Below are 18,381 nucleotides of genomic sequence, written 5' to 3' on the forward strand. Positions count from 1 at the left end.
GCGATGGGCTGGGGAGGGGTGCAGAGTGTGGGGGAAGGCAAACATGGATTCAGTTCCAATTGAGTGTGGTAACAACTGTGAAAGACCAAAAGTCCAGAGAGGCCCCACCCCAGGCCTGGAGGCAGGGACATTCTCCAAGAAAAACACACACACAAAAAGAACACGGGGCATTAAGTTGAATGTCTATTTTCAGTAAATGTATTATGTGAACCATCTCCAACATCTGAAACAGGAAATCATTCTGTGTTGTCTTTATCCTCTGCTATTCAAGAGGAAAGCTTGCTCTCTTTCACCAGCTGCCCCCAATCCTGGAGCAGTGCCCAGCACACAGTGGGTGCTCAGGAAATCCTGTGGAATTACTAACTCTACCACCCTTCTGCATTTCTACATGACGGGGCCAAATCTTTATCCATACAAATAATATTTTCACAAAGTATTATTATGGTATGCTTACAACTTTGGATGCTCATCCATTTTATTTTTTTAAATGATATTTTTATTGATTTCAGAGAGGAAGGAAGAGGGAGAGAGCGATAGAAACATCAATGATGAGAATCATTGATTGGCTGCCTCCTACCAGAATTGAACCTGGGACCCTTTAGTCCACAGGCTGATGCTCATCCACTGAGCAAAACCAGCTAGGGTCATTTTGTATATTTTGAATAGTTTTTCATGTTTCACTGTAGTGAATGGTTGTGTTATTAAAGCTCACATCACCTTTCATTCACTTCCTAGATTATAATTTACTTGATCAGGCTGTCTCTTTACATCTTTCTGTAGCATTTTATGTTTCCAGCTTTACTGAGGTATAATTGTCTATAGCGTTTTACATTGTGATTTTTTCCCTCTGATGACAGGTGTCAGAGAGTGACCAAATCGCTTTCTAAAATTACCACTCCTCTCCAGAGGAAGAAAAGCCAATGTCATGTGTAAGGCTTTAGTGTTATTTAAAATAGCCCCAAACTAGAAGCGATTCAAAGGCTCAGTCAGCAGGAAAATGGAAAAACGAATGGTAGTGTTTCTGTGCAATGAAATATTACTTAGCAATGAAAAGCAATGACCTGCGGACACATGGAACCATATGAATGAATCTCAAAAAGATAATGCTGAGCAAAAGAAGCCAGCCTTGGTGGAGCCTATGCTGTCTGTTCTGTAGGGGTTCAGAACAAGCACCCCAAGATGTGCCATTCAGCAGCTTATTTTGACTTGAACATAATCTGGGCCCAGGAGGCTCAGGAAGAACCTCGAACCTTCCCCCTAACCGCCTAAAAGAATTTAGGACAGCCCTAGTCGATTTGGCTCAGTGGATAGAGTGTCGGCCTGTGGACTCGAGGGTCTTGGGTTCGATTCCAGTCAAGGGCACATACCCCAGTTTGCAGGCTCGATCCCCAATTGGGGGCGTGAAGGAGGCAGCCAATCAATGATTCTCTCTTGTGATTGATGTTTCTCTTTCTCTCTCCCTTCCTCTCTGAAATCAATAAAAAAAATAAAAAAAAAGAATTGAGGATAGAGGACCTGCCCCAGGAAGGGAACTATCATCCTGGAGAACTAGAATTATCTGGGGCGAACTAGAGACGCAGGCAAAGAGCAGGGTTTGGTCTTTCTTGTAATCTGCGTGCCTCTTGAAGCAAAACCACGGGCAGGGAGTGTGATATAGGAAATGTATGGATTTGGTCTCTTCCTCTGTTTCCTGGTACATGCCTTCTAAAACCCTCTGAATCTAAAACCCTCTGAATACCTTTTTGTATGCTAATGAGATGGCCCGGTGTCGGCCTCCTGGATAGGCTCAGGGTGGGAGCTGGTTACCAGGGGAACCAACCAAGTGATTAGAGGGTTGAACTTTTAGCCCCACTCCTGACCTCTGGAGAGGGATCTGGGGCTGGAGATTGACTTGATCACTATTGAATGCGCAACAATTGAGTCAATCCTGCCGCCTTAAGAAAGCTTTCATACTACATCCGTGGTCGGCAAACTGCGGCTCGCGAGCCACATGCAGCTCTTTGGCCCCTTGAGTGTGGCTCTTCCACAAAATACCACGGTCTGGGCAAGTCTATTTTGAAGAAGTGGCGTTAGAAGAAGTTTAAGTTTAAAAAATTTGGCTCTCAAAAGAAATTTCAATCGTTGTGCAGTTGATATTTGGCTCCGTTGACTAATGAGTTTGCCGACCACTGTCCTACATGACGGGGATTGGAGAGCTTCCAGGTGGGGAACCCTCGGAGGTGCTGGGGAGGTGCCTGTGCAGAGAGGGCCTGCAAGCTCTGTGCCCCTGCACAGACTTCGCTCTCTGCATCTCCTCTGACTGTTCCTGAGTTACATCCTCTTTCATACGCCGGTGATGTAGGCAGCAAGCTGCTCATCCCCAGTTCTGTGAGCTGTGGATTTCATAGGTCTAAACTGCCAAACTCGAAGGCAGGTTTGATGAGAAGCACAGGTGACAACCAGCACGGGTGATTGGATTCTGAGTGGGGGACTGAGCCCTTAACCTGTGGGATCTGATGCTGATTCCGGTGAATTGAATTGTAGGACACCCTGCTAGCATCTGGAGAGTCAGATCGCTTGGTGTGGGAGAGAATCTGCACATTTGGCGGCCACAGTATTGTGAGTAGAGAGAAACCAATTTCCCCTTACAATCGAGGGCCTCTCCTCAGAAGGATGCGTGCCCCTCCCCCTCCTCACTGTTGTCAGGCTGCCCCTTAGAGGCCTCGCTCTCCTCCCAGGAGGCTATCCAAATAGTTCCTTCAAGGGCACCCAGCACGCACCCCGACACAGTGCCATTTTCTCCATCTTCTTAAATTTCAAGGATGCTTTCGTACTTCTATGGACTGAGGTCCTGGGCGGCCCTCCTTAGCCTGTCCCTTCATCTGGCCCTGCCACAATCTCAAGAGAAGTTTGACAGGGAAGAAAGAGACAGAAAAGCCGTCAGGGCAGTGTAGGATGGGGATGAAGTGTTTTCGGCTATATCACTTGCTAGATGTGTGACCTTGGGCAAGTGACTTCTCTGTGCCTCAATTTTCCTACCTGTAAAATGGGGATAATGACGTACGTACCCACCTTCCTGGATTGTTAGGATTAAATCAGTCCACATTTGTAAAATGCTTGTTAAGTGAAACAAATGTGCTTCTAAGGGGCCGCCTATCTCTAACACCAGTCACCATCAGTTTAATGACAGGCTGGGGTGGGGAGGAAAGAAAGACAGATTCTTGCATTCCATAATTACTTCAGGGATTGTAGGTTACATCCCACTTCTTTTTTTTTTTTTTAATATATGTTATTGATATTTTACAGAGAGGAAGGGAGAGGGACAGAGAGCCAGAAACATCGATGAGAGAGAAACATCCATCAGCTGCCTCCTGCACACCTCCCACTGGGAATGTGCCCGCAACCAAGGTACATGCCCCCGACCAGAATCGAACCCGGGACCCTTCAGTCCGCAGGCCCGATGCTCTATCCACTGAGCCAAACCGGTTTTGGCCTACATCCCACTTCTAAAGATGTCAAAATGCAAAAATATGTTTATAGTAGGAATAAGAAAAGAGGATCTTTCCCTCATCAGATAGATGAGAAAACAGTGAGGTCAGGTGAAGAGCTGAGGTTTAGATAACCAGGGAAATGTACCCATTTGAAAGAATGCATTTGCTGAGAAAGCCGGTTCATCCAGACGTTTTCATCAAGGCCCTGGCTGAGCTCCAGTCCGATGGTTAATTTGTGGCTTCTGCCTGAACAGCCAGGAAGAATGCACTGGCAGAGCAAGCTGTTCTAAGTAGGAACTTTGTGTTCGGTGGAGGAAATACCCAAAAAGAAGGTTTGCTGAAGCTCAAGACCTGTTTTGTGGTGTGGGGCACCTTACGTAACCTCTTTGGACGTCAGCTCCCTCATCCGAAGAGCCAAGGTAATAATAACGTGTGTCTCAGAGGGTCACGCATGGGCTGCAAACACCCCATCCCCACGGCTCCTGGTTCACAGTGGGCGAGCAATGTAGCTGCTGTTATTTTGGACGGTGCTGTCCTTGGGTTGCACCATGTGACGCTGAGGCTTTTTTGGGTCAAAAAGCTGTTTAATATCCTTCCATTTCATATGGTTCACCCTACTATTATGAAGCAATAGCCCTGTCTGTGATTGGCAAGCAGGGAAGGGCATATCATCCCCATTTTGCAGAGGGAGAAACTGAGGCCTAGAGAGTGGGAGTGATCAGGAAGCTGGGACTGGAATCACCTGCCAGCCTCTCCCCTTGTGGCCTGCCTCTCCCTGACTCTCCCAGCACCAGGCTGCTGGTCACTGTGGGGTGTGACTGTCCATGGCTAGGGCTCATGTGGACAGAGCAAATACGGACTGGCCTGGGCTTCCCCTTGGAGTTGACCGGGCCTGGGAAATCCACTCTGGCTGTTTCCTGACACTCGGTTGTGCAATTAGAGATTGGAAACAGCAGGTGCTGCCTACCCGGGAGATCTGCCTGCTTTCCCCAACCATGTCCAGGTGTACCTGTCCCTGCTGGGAATGGGCTGGCATTCCCTGGCCAGGTCACGGGAGGCCCTCCTGGAGTTTGGACTCCCCTGTTTCCCTCTGGCCCTTCTCCCTGACTCTATTCCCCTCTCATGTCTTCAGAGCCACACAGCTGCTGCTGATCCGATGGTTCTGGAGCTCTGATGGACAGGCAGGGGCTCAGACCTCTTCCCTGTCCTCCCAGCTCAGCCAGCTGCCTCCTGGACAGCCCCGCTCCAGCGCCCATCTCAGCCCAAATCCAGCTTGGCCAACCCAAACCCTGCTCTCCTGGGCAAGCCTGTGGCTTGTCCTATACCCAGCCAGCACCCCAGGCCTTCCTACACCCTTAGCACCATTTGGACCGCTTACTGTTCCCCACATATGCACGACACCTTTACCATCAGGTGCTGTTCCCTCTCCCTGCAATGCCCTTCCCAATCAGGCTAACCTCTGTTCATTTTCTCTCAACTCAACTTGGGTGATAACTTTATGGGTCAACTTAGTTAAATTAAACTGCTTGAGATGGGCATCAGCCTTTTATTGCCTTTGGACATGAAAGGAAACATCAGTTTTTGCTGGGTCTCCAGCCTGCCCGCCTTCAGACTAGAACTATCCCATCAGCTCTCCTGGGTCCCCAGCTTCCAACTCCCCGAGCAGATCTTGGGACTTGCCAACCACCATAATCATGGGAGCCAACTCCTTCTAATACATTTCTTTAAGCACATACATCCTATTGGTTCTGTTTCTCTGATGATCCTGATTCATAGTGTCACCTCCTCACTACCTCCCCCTGCTGAGATTGCATCAGCTGTGCCCCCTTTTGGCGTCCCCTGCTCCACACAAGTTCCAACCCCCGCCCCCTCTGCCTCCAGACTCGGAGCCCCCCAGACATATGGCCAGACCCATCTCTGTTACTCTCGTGCCCACACGCAGCTCAACAGGGGGATGGTGCTGCTGAGGAATGGGTGAGGAAATGCAGAGGGATCATCACTGAACAAGTTTGAGGGCCGTCACCTGTGGCTACAGCAGAGCGCCAGGTGCATGCCTGCCCGCACAGAGCTTGCGGTGGGAAAAACAGGCATTAAAGTGACTGAAGTTCCCTCTGCAAAACGGGAAGTGTGACCGGACAGCCAAGCAAACTCCGTGAGGGTTGACAGATCTCAGGAAATGGGCCATTCTGTTTCTACTTCATTTGTGATATTGTCAAAGAAATGAAAATATTGTTATCTCATTTTCAAGTATTTTTTTTTTTTCCAATGTTGGAAAAGCATTTTCCAGATTTAGGAAATAGGGCAGGGCTGTGATGTTTGGGACTCGAATCTCCAGGGAAGCTTTCAGATTGCTGACCCTACCCTCAGGGTTTGTGATTCAGGAGGGTTGGGAAGCGGCTGAACAGGTGCTGCTGGTGTTGCCAGTCCAAGAACCACTGGTCTAAGGCACTCAACAGCGCCATCAACCCTCGTGGGCTTGAATTGCAGCTTTGCCGTGACTTCACCAGGTGACTCCAGGCACTGCCCTGGGGTCTGTTGCCCTCTCTGCACAATGGGAGGGTGCACCTGAGATGTGGGAGTCTCCAAGCTCTTCCGGACCAGGAATCCTGGGCTTCGGGGATGGGACTCTTGGAGCCACGGGGCAGCGCCCGGGCTCACTGCCTGGGGGAGGGGTCTGGGAGGGGAGGGTAAGAAGAGCCCCCTGCAAGTAAATGGATGACCTGGAAACTTACAGCTAGGTGTGTGTTTGTTTTTAAATATATTTTTATTGATTTCAGAGAGGAAGGGAGAGGGAGAGAGAGATGGAAACATCAATGATGAGAGATTCATTGATCGGCTGCCTCCTGCATGCCCATTGGGGATCGAGCCTGCAACCCTGGTACGTGCCCTTGACCAGAATTGAACCCAGGACCTTTCAGTCCGCAGGCTGACGCTCTATCCACTGAGCCAAACCAGCTAGGGCAATAGCTAGTTTTTAAAACATAAAATCCCAGATATGAACTCAACTGCTTATGATTTGTTCTTTCTCCTAAATAAGGACAGAAAAGTTCTGTTCCGTCCAAGGTCCCTGAGAAGGAGAAACAAACGAAGGAAGAAAACTCTGAACCGAGGGTCAGGACACATGGGGTCCAACAGGTTACGTCCCAGTGTTGTAACTGTATAGCATTGTGAATGTACGGAGTATCATTAATGGTGAGTTTTATGTTATGTGTGATTGTACTAGATTAAAAATAAAACAAGGAATTGCTCATGTTAAACTCAGCACACCTCCATCCTGTATGTTGCAGGGTGAATTGTGTCTCCCAAAAAGATATGTTGGAATCCTAACCACGTTCCCCGTGAATGTGGCCTCCCTGGGAAATCTGGTCTTTGCAGAAGGAATCCAGGTAAGACCAGGCGGGCCCTCATCCCAAAGGACTGCTGTCCTTCTACAAAGATGTGAATAGAGAGGGGCTGTCTTGTGGCTGTGGGGATGGGGATTGAGGCGCTGGCATGCCTGGGGCCACCAGAAGCTGGACCAGGTAGGGAATGTCCCCGAGAGGCGAGGTGGCAGAGGGGTAGTGGCCCTGCCAGTCCTTGCATTTCAAACTTCCAGCCTCCAGCCCTGGGAGAATACATTCCTGCTGTTTGAAGCTACCAAGTTTGGGGGAGTGTTACACTCGCCCTAAGAAACCAAGCTCTCTCACTCTCAGCGCCAGCCCTCCCGCTAAGGTGCCACAGCTCTCGCCCTGTCCCCCCTCCAATGGGGGAAGCAGCAGAAGCAGGGTGCCCCCTGAGGACCTTCCCCCCATCCTCCAGCCCTGCCACACACCTTCCCTGGGCTTTTCAAAGAAGTACACGGCCACGGATCCGTCATTCCATTGCCTCAGTTTTAAATATTTATTTAAAATCCAGAAGGGAAAAGGAGAGACGGAACCCACTGGGGTTTTAACACTGACATGTGGACAGAGACATACATGGGGACAGCAGAAAAACCCAAGGACGAGACGGAGGCCAGGTCGAGACTGGCAGCGTGGGGAACCGAGCTGAGTGAGGCCCGGGCGGCTGCGGAATGCCCTTCCTCCGGGGGCCAGGGATGCAGGATGGGACAGGACCAGTGGGGAGGGTGGGCCAGAGTGAGGTATTAAATAATGCAAATCAAATCCAATTCCCCAAGAGACACAACTTGAGAAAGACAAATAGACTTTCACATAAAATTTCCCCTTCTATCACAATAATTCCTCAGTTAAAATAACCTCAGAATCCGCCCCAGGTGCTGGCTGGTTCGCGGATGCAGGGCGATTCAGGTGGCACTGAATATCCCTATCACGCCACACTTCAAGGTTCCCGTAGGTATTCCTTCTCCTCGGCCCACATGTACACGGGGAGCGACTGACGCTGTGTTTCAATGGGATTTAAGGACTAAAAAAGCAAGAGTGATGGCTGTGTCTTGAAAGGACAGGCTCCTGGGAGGGAGGACCTTTGTGGGTGGCATGTGGCTTCAGGAGATGGTTCCATGTTTATCTTCCACCTCCAAGGCCAGCCCTGACCCACCATTGCTCTTGTAACTGTTTCTTCAAGGTCAAGGCTTCTCCCAGGACCCTCCCGTCTAGATCGCATCCTCCGAGTGCATCCTTGGCCCAACTCCCCTCCAGGACCGTGAAGGGTTAGGACAGAATCCTGCTCAGGCCTCCCCTGCTTAAGAGGACAAACGTTTCAAAGTCTGTAAGTTAAAAGGCAAATCTCACTACTTCTGTTTCTGGCAGGGTTGTGTTTTGTGTGTGTGTTTGTTTTTTTGCTTTTTTTTTTTCTTTCCCTTTTTTATTCCCCCCTCCTTAGCAGATTACCAGATGAGCACAAGGGTGATACCAGGAAAATTTAAAAGTTCCCCAAACTTTATCCTTTGGAGGAGAGAGAAAAATGTGGAGGAGAGCCCACATCATAACGTTTCTTCAAAGTCTGTGGCAAAAATGGTAGCACCTTCAGAATCTTAAATAGGGTTGTTGTTTTTCCTTAAAAAAAAAAAAAATCACATACACTAAGAGACGATTGCGAGCACCAGCGATTCCACAGTGGGAGGTAGCAAACGTGGGCGCCCCCAGCCCCGAGGGTCTCCTCTCCCTCGGCTTCCTTTGCTTCCCACCCCCGGCTGCTCTCTCTCACCCTCTCACCTCTTTGCCAGGTGAAAAGAATAGTAACGCACCTTCTTTGTGTTTGTTTAAATAAAATATATATAGTTCTTTCTTTCCTTTTCTCCTTTTTTCATGTCTCCTCTCTAATATTGCACATCAAAGCTCCCTGGCGGGGACCAGCTGCCCCCTTCCCTCAAGCTGGCTGGAACGTGGGGCTCTTGCTTGGGCAGGAAACTGGGGAGGAAGGTGTGGCCGTGGAGCTGGGAGACAGGCCACAGGGCTCAGGCGGGTTGCACGCCCAGTTGGCTCAGGCTGGCTCTTTGGTTGGTCTTTGGAGCTGTGTTGGGGTCACCCCACTTCCCGCTACCCCCCCAGCCACTTCTACTGGGCAGACGACATCTGGGGCCCGCCCTAGGATCCTCGGGCAGGGGAGCTGCCTCTCCTGGGCCCACCTGCCCCTAAGTACCCTCCCTTTGCCTCCTCCTACTCCTCTTCCCTCCCCTCCAGGCCTAGAGGAGCCAGGAGGTCAGAGGTCAGAGGAAGCACGCAGGTCCAACTTCCAGGCGGTACTGCTTCCCTGATGAGGCAGGAGGGAGGTTGTCCACACTGACAATGGGCAGCTGCTGGGGGTCCTGGGTCCGGAAGGTGAAGAGCGTCTGCTGCCAGCGGCCATCCTGGACCTGAGGGCAGAAGGAAAAGGGGACACACATACCCATCATGGTCCTCTTCGTCTATCTCACATGATTCCCTGGCATCTCTCCTCGCGGTTCCTGATGGCCACATGGCTCTTCCCCAGAGCACCCCCCTGAACTGGTCCATTTAGATTGCTTCTGCTACTTTTATTCTTGTGAGCAATGCTGTAATGACTATCATTGTACTAAACTTTTGTGCACATTTGTAATTATTTCCACAGAACAAATTCTAGAAGCAGAGTTGCTGGATCAAAAGATAAGTACATTTCTAAGGCGTTGGATTTATATATCCTCCTATATAATAAAAGGCTAATATGCAAATTGACAAAAAGGCAGAACAACCAGTCGCTATGATGCACACTGACCACCCGGGGGCAGATGCTCAACGCAGGAGCTGCTCCCTGGTGGTCAGTGCGCTCCCTGAACCCGGCTCACGGCTGGTGAGTGCAGCAGGCCTAAGCTGTCAGTTGGACATCCCCCGAGGGCTCCTGGCCTGCGCCCTCTCACAGACTGGGAGCCCCGCGATCGATCACCCCAAAGAGCTAGGCCCTGCCCACCCGCTGGTCTGTGGCCTGGGCCTCCCTCTTTGGTGAGATTGTAGAGCGCCCCCCCCCACCCCCCCATTGATTGCTCTGCCGGCCGGTGGCCTGGGCCTCCCTCTGTGACGCAATCATGGGGCAATGGCCAGGCCCCAGACCAATTGCATCGCACCCACCTTGGCTGGCCTGGCACCAGTGGGTGTCATAGCGTGGTCGTCTGGACGGGTTGTTCCGCTGTTCAGGCGTTTGGTCAATTTGCATATTACGCTTTTATTATTATAGATATTAGTGAGGATGTGGGAAAACCAACACGCTCATTACCAGTTTTGTTTAATCTTGTGACACTGGTTTGTTTGTTTGACAACTTTATATCTCTCTCTTCCCTAACAACCTACTCTGTTTTAGGCATTTGAAAATAACCAAAAATGTTGAGAAAAAATTAGCCTGGTCAGGGTGGGGGCAGAGAGTAGAAGTACATCCTCCTATAAGCAGCCTTGCAAATAAGTGCCATATCTACTAGCCTGTAAAAATGTTACCAGCCCAGATCTTCCCTCAGAAGGTTCCCAGAGAGGAAGGTGAATAACAGCAATTTCATAAAGCTGTCACAATAAAACTGCAAATGTAAAAGTTATATGTAGCATACTAATAGAGTACAGTATAAAATTGTTATACACAATTTTATAATAAAAATACGGTTTCCCACTGGTCTGTGCGTGCAGGGCCTGTGGGGGCTCTGAGTTACCTTGCAGCCATCCATGGACACTTCGGGCCTGAACTGACCCCCAGCTTCGAAAATCTGCCCGTTCCAGGCCCGGAAGCGAACTGCCCTCTTGGCTGGGGCCTGCCCGGGACCCTCCTGCCACACGGTCATGTTCAGGCAGTGGATGGTGATATGCTGTGTCACCTCAGAGCTTAGCAGGTGCAGAAAATTCATCTGGACTCGGCTGACGGCAAACTCGACCTGTGGAGGAGACACAGCCGTGGGGCGGGGGCGGGTCTGGCTGGGATGCCCACAGCTCTCAGAAGGTAAGCTCTCAGGGATAAGCCCAACCACATTCCCAGACGTGTGCTCACTAAAGAGATAGGAAAATTGTGGTCTGTGTGAGCTGGTCCAGAGCCAGGGAGCAGCAAGGAAGGGAAGGAAAGAACCAAAGCCAGAGTCGGCGCTGTGAAGGGCCTGATGCAATCTTACCCACTCCCCTCTCCATGGTAGGGGACGGGGGTCTTTGGAGCTGAGCTGGGACCCAGAGGCCCGGAGAGGAAGAGGATCTTGCCCAAGATTGAGAGGCTCTCAGAGTAAAGAGGAAATGAGCAGGGCCCTTCCCACCCTTTCTCAGTCTCCATATCCCTGAGGGGTGAGATGGCGTAGAAACGCCAGACCTGACCACAGACAATAGGACAGGATTTACGGCCTCAGTGGTTCTAGTGTGAGCACTGACAGCTGGGTCTGTGTGTCTGTAATGCGAGCACCTGCCGTAAGTTTTGATCCTACCCACTTCAAAGGCGCCGTCTCTGATCAGCACGTGGCCAGTCACAGCCAGGTGAGAGCCAGACCACTTCCCCCACGGAGGCTCTTGGTTGCTTTCAATAACTGACCATTGGGGCCACCTGTCCTTTCTCTTGCTGTGCTTTGAATTCCCACTGTTACGTTTTTAAATTCACCAATAGCACGAGCCCATAGAACCCCAGGTGCAGCCCCAGGTGAACTACGTGGTTTCCAGTCTTGCAATAAAGGGCATCTCACATCACAATAAAAACCGCGAGGGCTGGTCCAACCACAACATCGGATATTGACAGATTTAGACCGGCACCCCACAGTGGTTCATTGTTCCCCGTGGGGTGGAGACTCAGGGGCAGTCACGCTGCCAACCCAGGGGTCAACTCCGGCCTCACCCCTCTGCCACGTCAGAGTCAGAGGGGGAAGGGCCTGCTGGACCGTGAGCTCCGGCTGTGGGGATAGTGGCGAGGCTGCTGTGTTTCGTGTTGAATCCCAGCACCTGGCACATGGTAGGGACTCAACTAGTTGACCAGCTTGCTCCTGAAGACTCTAACTCTGCGTGGGGGAGTGGTCACACTGCCACCGCCTGCCTTGGCTTATTGCTGAGTTGCCCTGAGCCACCTAAAATTCTCAGCCCAGAGATGGGCACCTGGTAAGCGGGCAGTGAACATGCATTTAACAGTTGCAGGCCCCATTCTGGTGGCTGTCCCTGGGGAGCGGCACCCTAACTTGTTTGGTGCTGACGGCTCATGGTTCTCCAAGCCAGGCCAGCTTGGCCAACGACGCTAGTTTAGGTATTAGGCAACAAGTCCTACTTGAAGAGAGAACCATTGGCATCAGACGAGTCAAAGGGGTTTGGATTTAAAACAATTCATCCTCAACTTATAGAGGAAGAAACTGAGGTTCAGAAATGGGAGATGCCTTCCCCTAGGCCAGGCAGCCAGAACAAAACCTGGCTGGGCTGTGGCCCCGGCAGGGTGGGGGCAGAGAGGGCCAGCCGGTGGGGGGCCGGGAGCAGACGGGTACCTTGGAGGCCGTGATGGGCTTGAGACACGTCTGCCCACCATGCGTGAAGTTGCAGGAGACTTCGATGGTGTCGGACGAGCAGCCAAGGTTCGGATCCACCCAGTAGGTGCCTGCAGGAAGCAATGGGGTGCTGGTGTATGTGTGTGGGAAGGAGCCCGGGGCTTGGTTCTGAGGTGGGCCCCCCACCTTGTGATCCCTGAGCTCTGGTTGGATATGACGTCAGGGACAGGGGAGCAGAAAAGGGATTCGTGAGCCACAGATCTCTGAGCAGAGCCCCTGGAGGGGCACAGAGCTGAGCACGAGACCTGTGGCTATTGAGAAATGTCCACTTTCCATTGTGACACTGAGGCAGAGAGGCCGAGCCGCTTGCCCAAGAGATTTAGGGATGATGTAATGGAATGGTTTCTCCATGGAGGCGAGTGATCCTCCTAGGCTGGCTGGGGGACCCGTAGATGTCCCCAAGTATCGAGAACTTGGAGCTATGGAGGCTCAGACCTCAGGCTGAGCCAGGACCTCAAGGGGCTGATGCCTCTCCACCCACTCTGCACCAGTCCGCACCCCCTCTGCACTTCCTCCACCCCCTCTGCACCAGCCTGCACCCCCTCTGCACTTCCTCCACCCCCTCTGCACCAGTCCGCACCCCCTCTGCACCAGCCCGCACCCCCTCTGCACTTCCTCCACCCCCTCTGCACCAGCCCGCACCCCCTCTGCACTTCCCCACCCCCTCTGCACTTCCTCCACCCCCTCTGCACCAGCCCGCACCCCCTCTGCACTTCTTCCACCCCCTCTGCACCAGCCCATACCCCCTCTGCACCAGCCCGCACCCCCTCTGCACTTCCCCCACCCCCTTTACACTTCCTCCACCCCCTCTGCACCAGCCCATACCCCCTCTGCACCAGCCCGCACCCCCTCTGCACTTCCCCCACCCCCTTTACACTTCCTCCACCCCCTCTGCACCAGCCCATACCCCCTCTGCACCAGCCCGCACCCCCTCTGCACTTCCTCCACCCCCTCTGCACCAGCCCACACCCCCTCTGCACTTCCTCCACCCCCTTTGCACTTCCTCCACCCCCTCTGAACCAGCCCATACCCCCTCTGCACCTGCTTGCACCCCCTCTGCACTTCCCCCACCCCCTCTGAACCAGCCCGAACCCCCTCTGCACTCCCCCCACCCCCTTTGCACTTCCTCCACCCCCTGTGCACCTGCTTGCACCCCCTCTGCACTTCCCCCACCCCCTCTGAACCAGCCCGCACCCCCTCTGCACCTGCCCCCACCCCCTCTGCACTTCCTCCACCCCCTCTGCTGGCACCTGGTTTCCTCACTGAGCTTCTGAGGGAGCCACAGGTGTCGCAGCTGAAAGAGGAACACCCAGCCACTGGCCGCCTTCTTGGGCAGCGAATGGAAGGGTGCTCAGGGCGGTGCGTTGGCTGCCCAGCTCGCAGGGCCTACATTCGAATCAGGTCTGTCTGCCTCCAAAGCCATGGTCCTTCCAGGGACCACGTTAGCTGACACGGACAGAAGGGAATCGGATGAGGTGTGGAGCCTCCTCCGGTACCGGCCTCTCCTGGCCCTTGGGGGCTTTTCCTGCCAAAGCTCTGGCCTCCTGCACTGACATGACTGTCCCTGCTTGACATCTGTAGGCTCCGAAAGGATGGGACCCTCCTCGGGGTACCTACTGCACCCCCCTTCTGAAGCACAAGGGGCTCAGCAACTGCTGGTTGAGTAAGTGACTGGCCATGTGCCATCTCTCCTGACTGAAACTCGGCCTGCTCCCCCCTGGGTCCCCTCTGCCCCGTCCCATGATCTCCTCAGACCACTGGCCCCGTACCATCTGCCACCTTCTGCTCGCAGTCCATGAGGTCCCGGCAGACCCGGGCGGGGTTCTCTTTGGTGCCCAGGGGCGTCTTAATGCTCTGGATGAGGTGGCTGAGGTAGTGTAAGGTTTTAAAGATCTCCCCTCCCTGGTCCAGCACCAGCCGGTCCGGATGGCTGGAAACCTGTCGTGAGGAGAGAGCCATCAGCCCCTTGAGGTCCTGGCTCAGCCCGAGGTCTGAGCCTTCACAGCCCCAGGGGCATGGTTGGAGCAGGTGTTGGGTCTACTCTACTTAAAGAAATTGGGGTCCAGGGATGGACTGGGGGGTGCTGCCATGGGGGCTTGGAGGCTTGAGAGGAGCGGAGGGCAGCCTGGTCTCTGGTGCAGGGTGGGCAGGTGTCCATGAGCAAGGCAGCCAGGGGTGCAGAACACTGGGGAACGGCCCCAAATCCTTCCAGAAGGGGTGGGGGGAGGCCTTTCCCCTGACCCTCGTACCCCCCATGGAAGGAAAATAATGGGCTCATCCATGCTGCCCTTTGCCCTGGATTGTGAGCCCCCACAGAAAAGACTGGCCTCAGCTTTCCAAGCTTCCAGCTCAGGACAAATGGAAATGCATGTAGGAGGTCTGAGCTGGTGGGCATGGGGGTGAGCTCCCCATTGGGGAAGGAGGCAAGGCAGCAGAGGGCGCTCTGGACAGGGGTCTGACTAGAGGACCCCGAGAGCCTTCTCAGCCTGGAGTCCCGGAGTTGAGATGACCACAGACCGGGGTCTTAGCAGAGCCCTGTGAAATGGCCATGAGCTTCCTGCTCCGGGCAGACTGTGGCCTGAGCCGTGGGAAGCTGCTGTGGGTGCTGGGCCAGGTGAGCCTCTTCCTGACTCGGGCCAGCAAGAACGCTGACACCCTGCGAGGGCTTTGGAGGAAAAAGGGCTCAGGGACTGGCTGTGTGACCTTGGCTGTGTCGCCATCTACTCCGAGCCTCAGCCACACCCTCCCCCACCTGTGGTTGTGAGATGCCCGCCAGGGCTGTGAAGGGCTCGGTGCAGGCCACGTGGGTGGGGCAAGGACCACACGTTATTTCTGTTTCCCCCGGGAAAGGATCCCACGTGGCAGGGCTCCTGGCGGTACCTCTGCTCTCAGTGCTCCATTAGTGTCCATCCACGTCTGGAAAGCTGCCCCAAGGTCATCTTGTTGCTGTGCAGGGAGAAGACAGGGTGTGCATCCTGGACCCCCAGGCCCACCGAGCAGGAGCCCCAGGGTCTGAGCGCCTGCTCTCCACCTCACCCTCCCAGCAAGGTCCTGGCTAAGGCACAGGCCCTCTGTGGAACTCTGTCCTTCCTCCCCATGCAAACAGAGTCTGGCCCTTCCTTCCATGCCCTTCCTTGAGGCACATTGTAGCTCATCGCCCTCAGGATTAAGTCCAAACTCCTCAGCATGATTGTAAGACCTGGTCTGAGTGCTGTGGCCTCTGGCCCTCCTCTCTCCTCTCTCTCACGTATGTTCTGTGCACAACACACTACCAGACTTCCAAGTCCAAAATGCCATGCTTTATACAGCCATAGGGCCTTTCACATGCTGCTCCCATCCCTGGAATCCTCTTCCTCCCTCCAGTGCTCCATCTGGCTCCCTCCTATTCCAGTGCTTCTCAGCCAGGGGCGAAGATGCCCCCTAGTGGACATTTGACAATACCTGGAGACAGTTTTGGCTGCCACAACTGGAGGGTGGAGGGAGCTACTGGCATCTAGTGAGCAGAAGCCAGGGATGCTGTGAAACAGCATACAATGCACAGGACAGCCACTCCAGCAAAGAGTCATCTAGACCCAAATGTCAGCAGTCCTGCCCTACACTCACCCTACAGATGTCAGCTGGAGTGGGAATGCTTTCCTAATGCCTCTGCCCCTTTCTCTATATCCCCACAGTCCCTGGCTTCTCCTTTGGCTCACACTGTAATTGTCTAACATACACTTGGACCTCCAACGCTCGCCCCGGGCTTGCCAGAAGCACAGCTGCCATCTGATTGCCGTGAAAACAGCGAGGGGCAGAATCTGGAGCCCAGGATTGGGGTCCGGAGCTGGGACTCTGGAGCTAGTACTTCTCAAGTTCAAATCCCAGCCTTGCTACTTATCAACTGCATAATCTAGGGCAAATTGCTTAACCTCTCTGCCTCAGTTATCTTGGAAATGGGCATGATAATAACACTAATAATGAAGTGTTGAGAGGAATAAATGAGTTAATACACGGAAAGCACTTCTAATGGTGCCTGGCATATAACAAGCACTCAATTGATTAAAAGTGTTAAAAAATTCAAAATCCTCTCATTTTTTCGAGAGAAATGATTTCCCTGGATCTCCACACTCTGGCTTCCTATTGATGAGACGGATTAGGGGAAGGTCCAGGGGGAGGCCAGGGAGAAGCTGAGGTGACAAAGGTCAGAGATTCCTAGTGGCTCGTGGCCCCAGGGTTCTGTTCCCTTCAGTCTTTCCCCTGGGCCACTTCCTGGTCCCGTCAGGGCCTGAATCTAACAGTCACTCAGCGCAGCGGTAAAAGAAGGACGACTCACGAGAGGGCTTGGGAGGGGCTCAAGCTTCCAGACAGGCCGAGACCCCACCAGAGAGGCACACGGGGCCCCCAACCTGCTCTCTCCTGGGACTCAGAATCTGACATAGGAGAATCCTCAGCAATCAGCCGATCTGCACCAGGTGTACCACCAGGACCCAGGAGCCGGTGGCTGGGGTGCCTTCCTGGGGTCACAGGGCCACATCCCAGCTAACGTCTGGGTTTCCTGCCTCTGTGGCTTCAGGGCCCAGGGTCCAATATGGAGTGACAAAAGGACACAGGCATCCCCAGGACCAGCTTAGGGTGCTAGCCACTGTGGCCAGAACCGGGGTCAGCTGCCAACCTCCCCTCCCCCAGGCCTTACCCAAGTACACAAAAGAGAACGCTCTCGGACTTACAAAGTGGATAGGTCTCCCTGGAGGACCCTGCAAAAGAAGAGGCCGGGTCAGTATTTGACGGGGACTCGGGGCTAGATCCCGGGGACTGTCAGGAGCTTACAGGGGCTGTCAGGGCAGGAGAGGATCCACCGGACTGGCCTACCCTCTCCCGGAGGCCTGGCCCCACCGGGATGGTCTACTCTCTCCCAGAAGTCTGTGCAGTATAAGAAGCTCATGAGTCCTATGAAGTCGGAGCCAAGACAAGCGCCTGCCACCAAATCCTTGGGTCTCCTTCAAAGGAACCCCACCCTCTGCCCCAGAGTCCAATGGGCACTGAGCACGCAGTTACTTACCGGTGGGCCAGGTCGCCCTCTGGGGCCAGGAGGACCCTGGAGGAAGAGGAGAACAGTGAGGTCCTGGTCAAACCCCTTCCATCTTCCCCCACCCAGGACTCCTGGAGCCGACCTAAGACCCAGGGACAATGATGACCTGGCACAGGTGGGTACAGATGGGATGACTGGGGCCCAGGAACCCAGAGTGCCTGCCCAGTCCCACTCCCCCACCCACCGGCCCTCACACCCCAGCCCACTCACCCTCGGACCTTGCAATCCCTGGATGGAGACAGAAGCGGGAGAGAGAGTTAGGAGACCTGGCTGAGCCGAGCTCACATCCCTGGAAATTCCCCCTCCCCGATCCCTGTAGCCCGGGCCCCAGCCCATCCACTCACCATGTTCCCTTGGCTGCCTTTGTCGCCCTTCGGACCCTGCAATAAACGACGGCCCCGTGAGAGAGGGCTCGGAGGGAAGCCCCATTGCCCAGATGGGGAAACTGAGGCCCAAGCTAGCCCCGGGGAACAGAGACAAACTGGAACCAGGAAGGCAAGGGGAACCAGCGGTCTTTGGCCAACCTCCTGCACATACCGGGCGTCCTGAAGGTCCCAAGATCCCAAGGGGCCCGATGATGCCTTCTTTTCCCTAAAGGAGAGAGAAAGGCTTGTGTGTCCTTGTCCCAGGGACTGGGGAATAGTCACATGGACAGGGGGGTAAAGGGCACTGTGCATGTCCCAAGGGAACAGGATGGAGACTTCCCTGGACCAAGGCCAGGCCATGCACCTCCTGAGCCCCTCCCATATTCCTGGGGGTGGGCTACAAGAGTGGGGTGAGGGGAGCAGGTGAAAGGGGGGAGGGTGGCAACCCAGCTGGCAGGAACGGCATAGGTAAAGGTGTGGACGTGGAAAGGAAGACTGTGGGCAGAGCGGCTTAAGACTGAAGGAGCCCAGCTGATGGCTGGCCAGCCTTAG

General features: G+C 53.8%; 1 protein-coding gene across 3 annotated transcripts in view; it reads right to left on the reverse strand.

The window, feature by feature from the left end:
- Positions 1–8,235: 8,235 nt before the first annotated feature.
- Positions 8,236–18,381, reverse strand: part of COL27A1 (collagen type XXVII alpha 1 chain) — a 127,286-nt gene continuing 117,140 nt past the window's right edge. For all 3 annotated transcript variants that reach the window (XM_080669168.1, XM_080669169.1, XM_080669167.1), the window contains exons 52-61: positions 18,002–18,055; positions 17,809–17,844; positions 17,675–17,692; positions 17,435–17,470; positions 17,103–17,129; positions 15,277–15,342; positions 14,166–14,334; positions 12,337–12,446; positions 10,555–10,773; positions 8,236–9,261 (exon numbers count right to left, since the gene is read on the reverse strand). In XM_080669168.1, the coding sequence (XP_080525294.1) occupies positions 9,115–9,261; positions 10,555–10,773; positions 12,337–12,446; positions 14,166–14,334; positions 15,277–15,342; positions 17,103–17,129; positions 17,435–17,470; positions 17,675–17,692; positions 17,809–17,844; positions 18,002–18,055 (882 nt within the window). In that variant the 3' untranslated portion in view covers positions 8,236–9,114. The remainder of the gene's footprint in view (positions 9,262–10,554; positions 10,774–12,336; positions 12,447–14,165; positions 14,335–15,276; positions 15,343–17,102; positions 17,130–17,434; positions 17,471–17,674; positions 17,693–17,808; positions 17,845–18,001; positions 18,056–18,381) is intronic.

Source organism: Plecotus auritus, assembly GCF_963455305.1.
Source record: "Plecotus auritus genome assembly, chromosome: 5".
NCBI classification, from domain to species: domain Eukaryota; kingdom Metazoa; phylum Chordata; class Mammalia; order Chiroptera; family Vespertilionidae; genus Plecotus; species Plecotus auritus.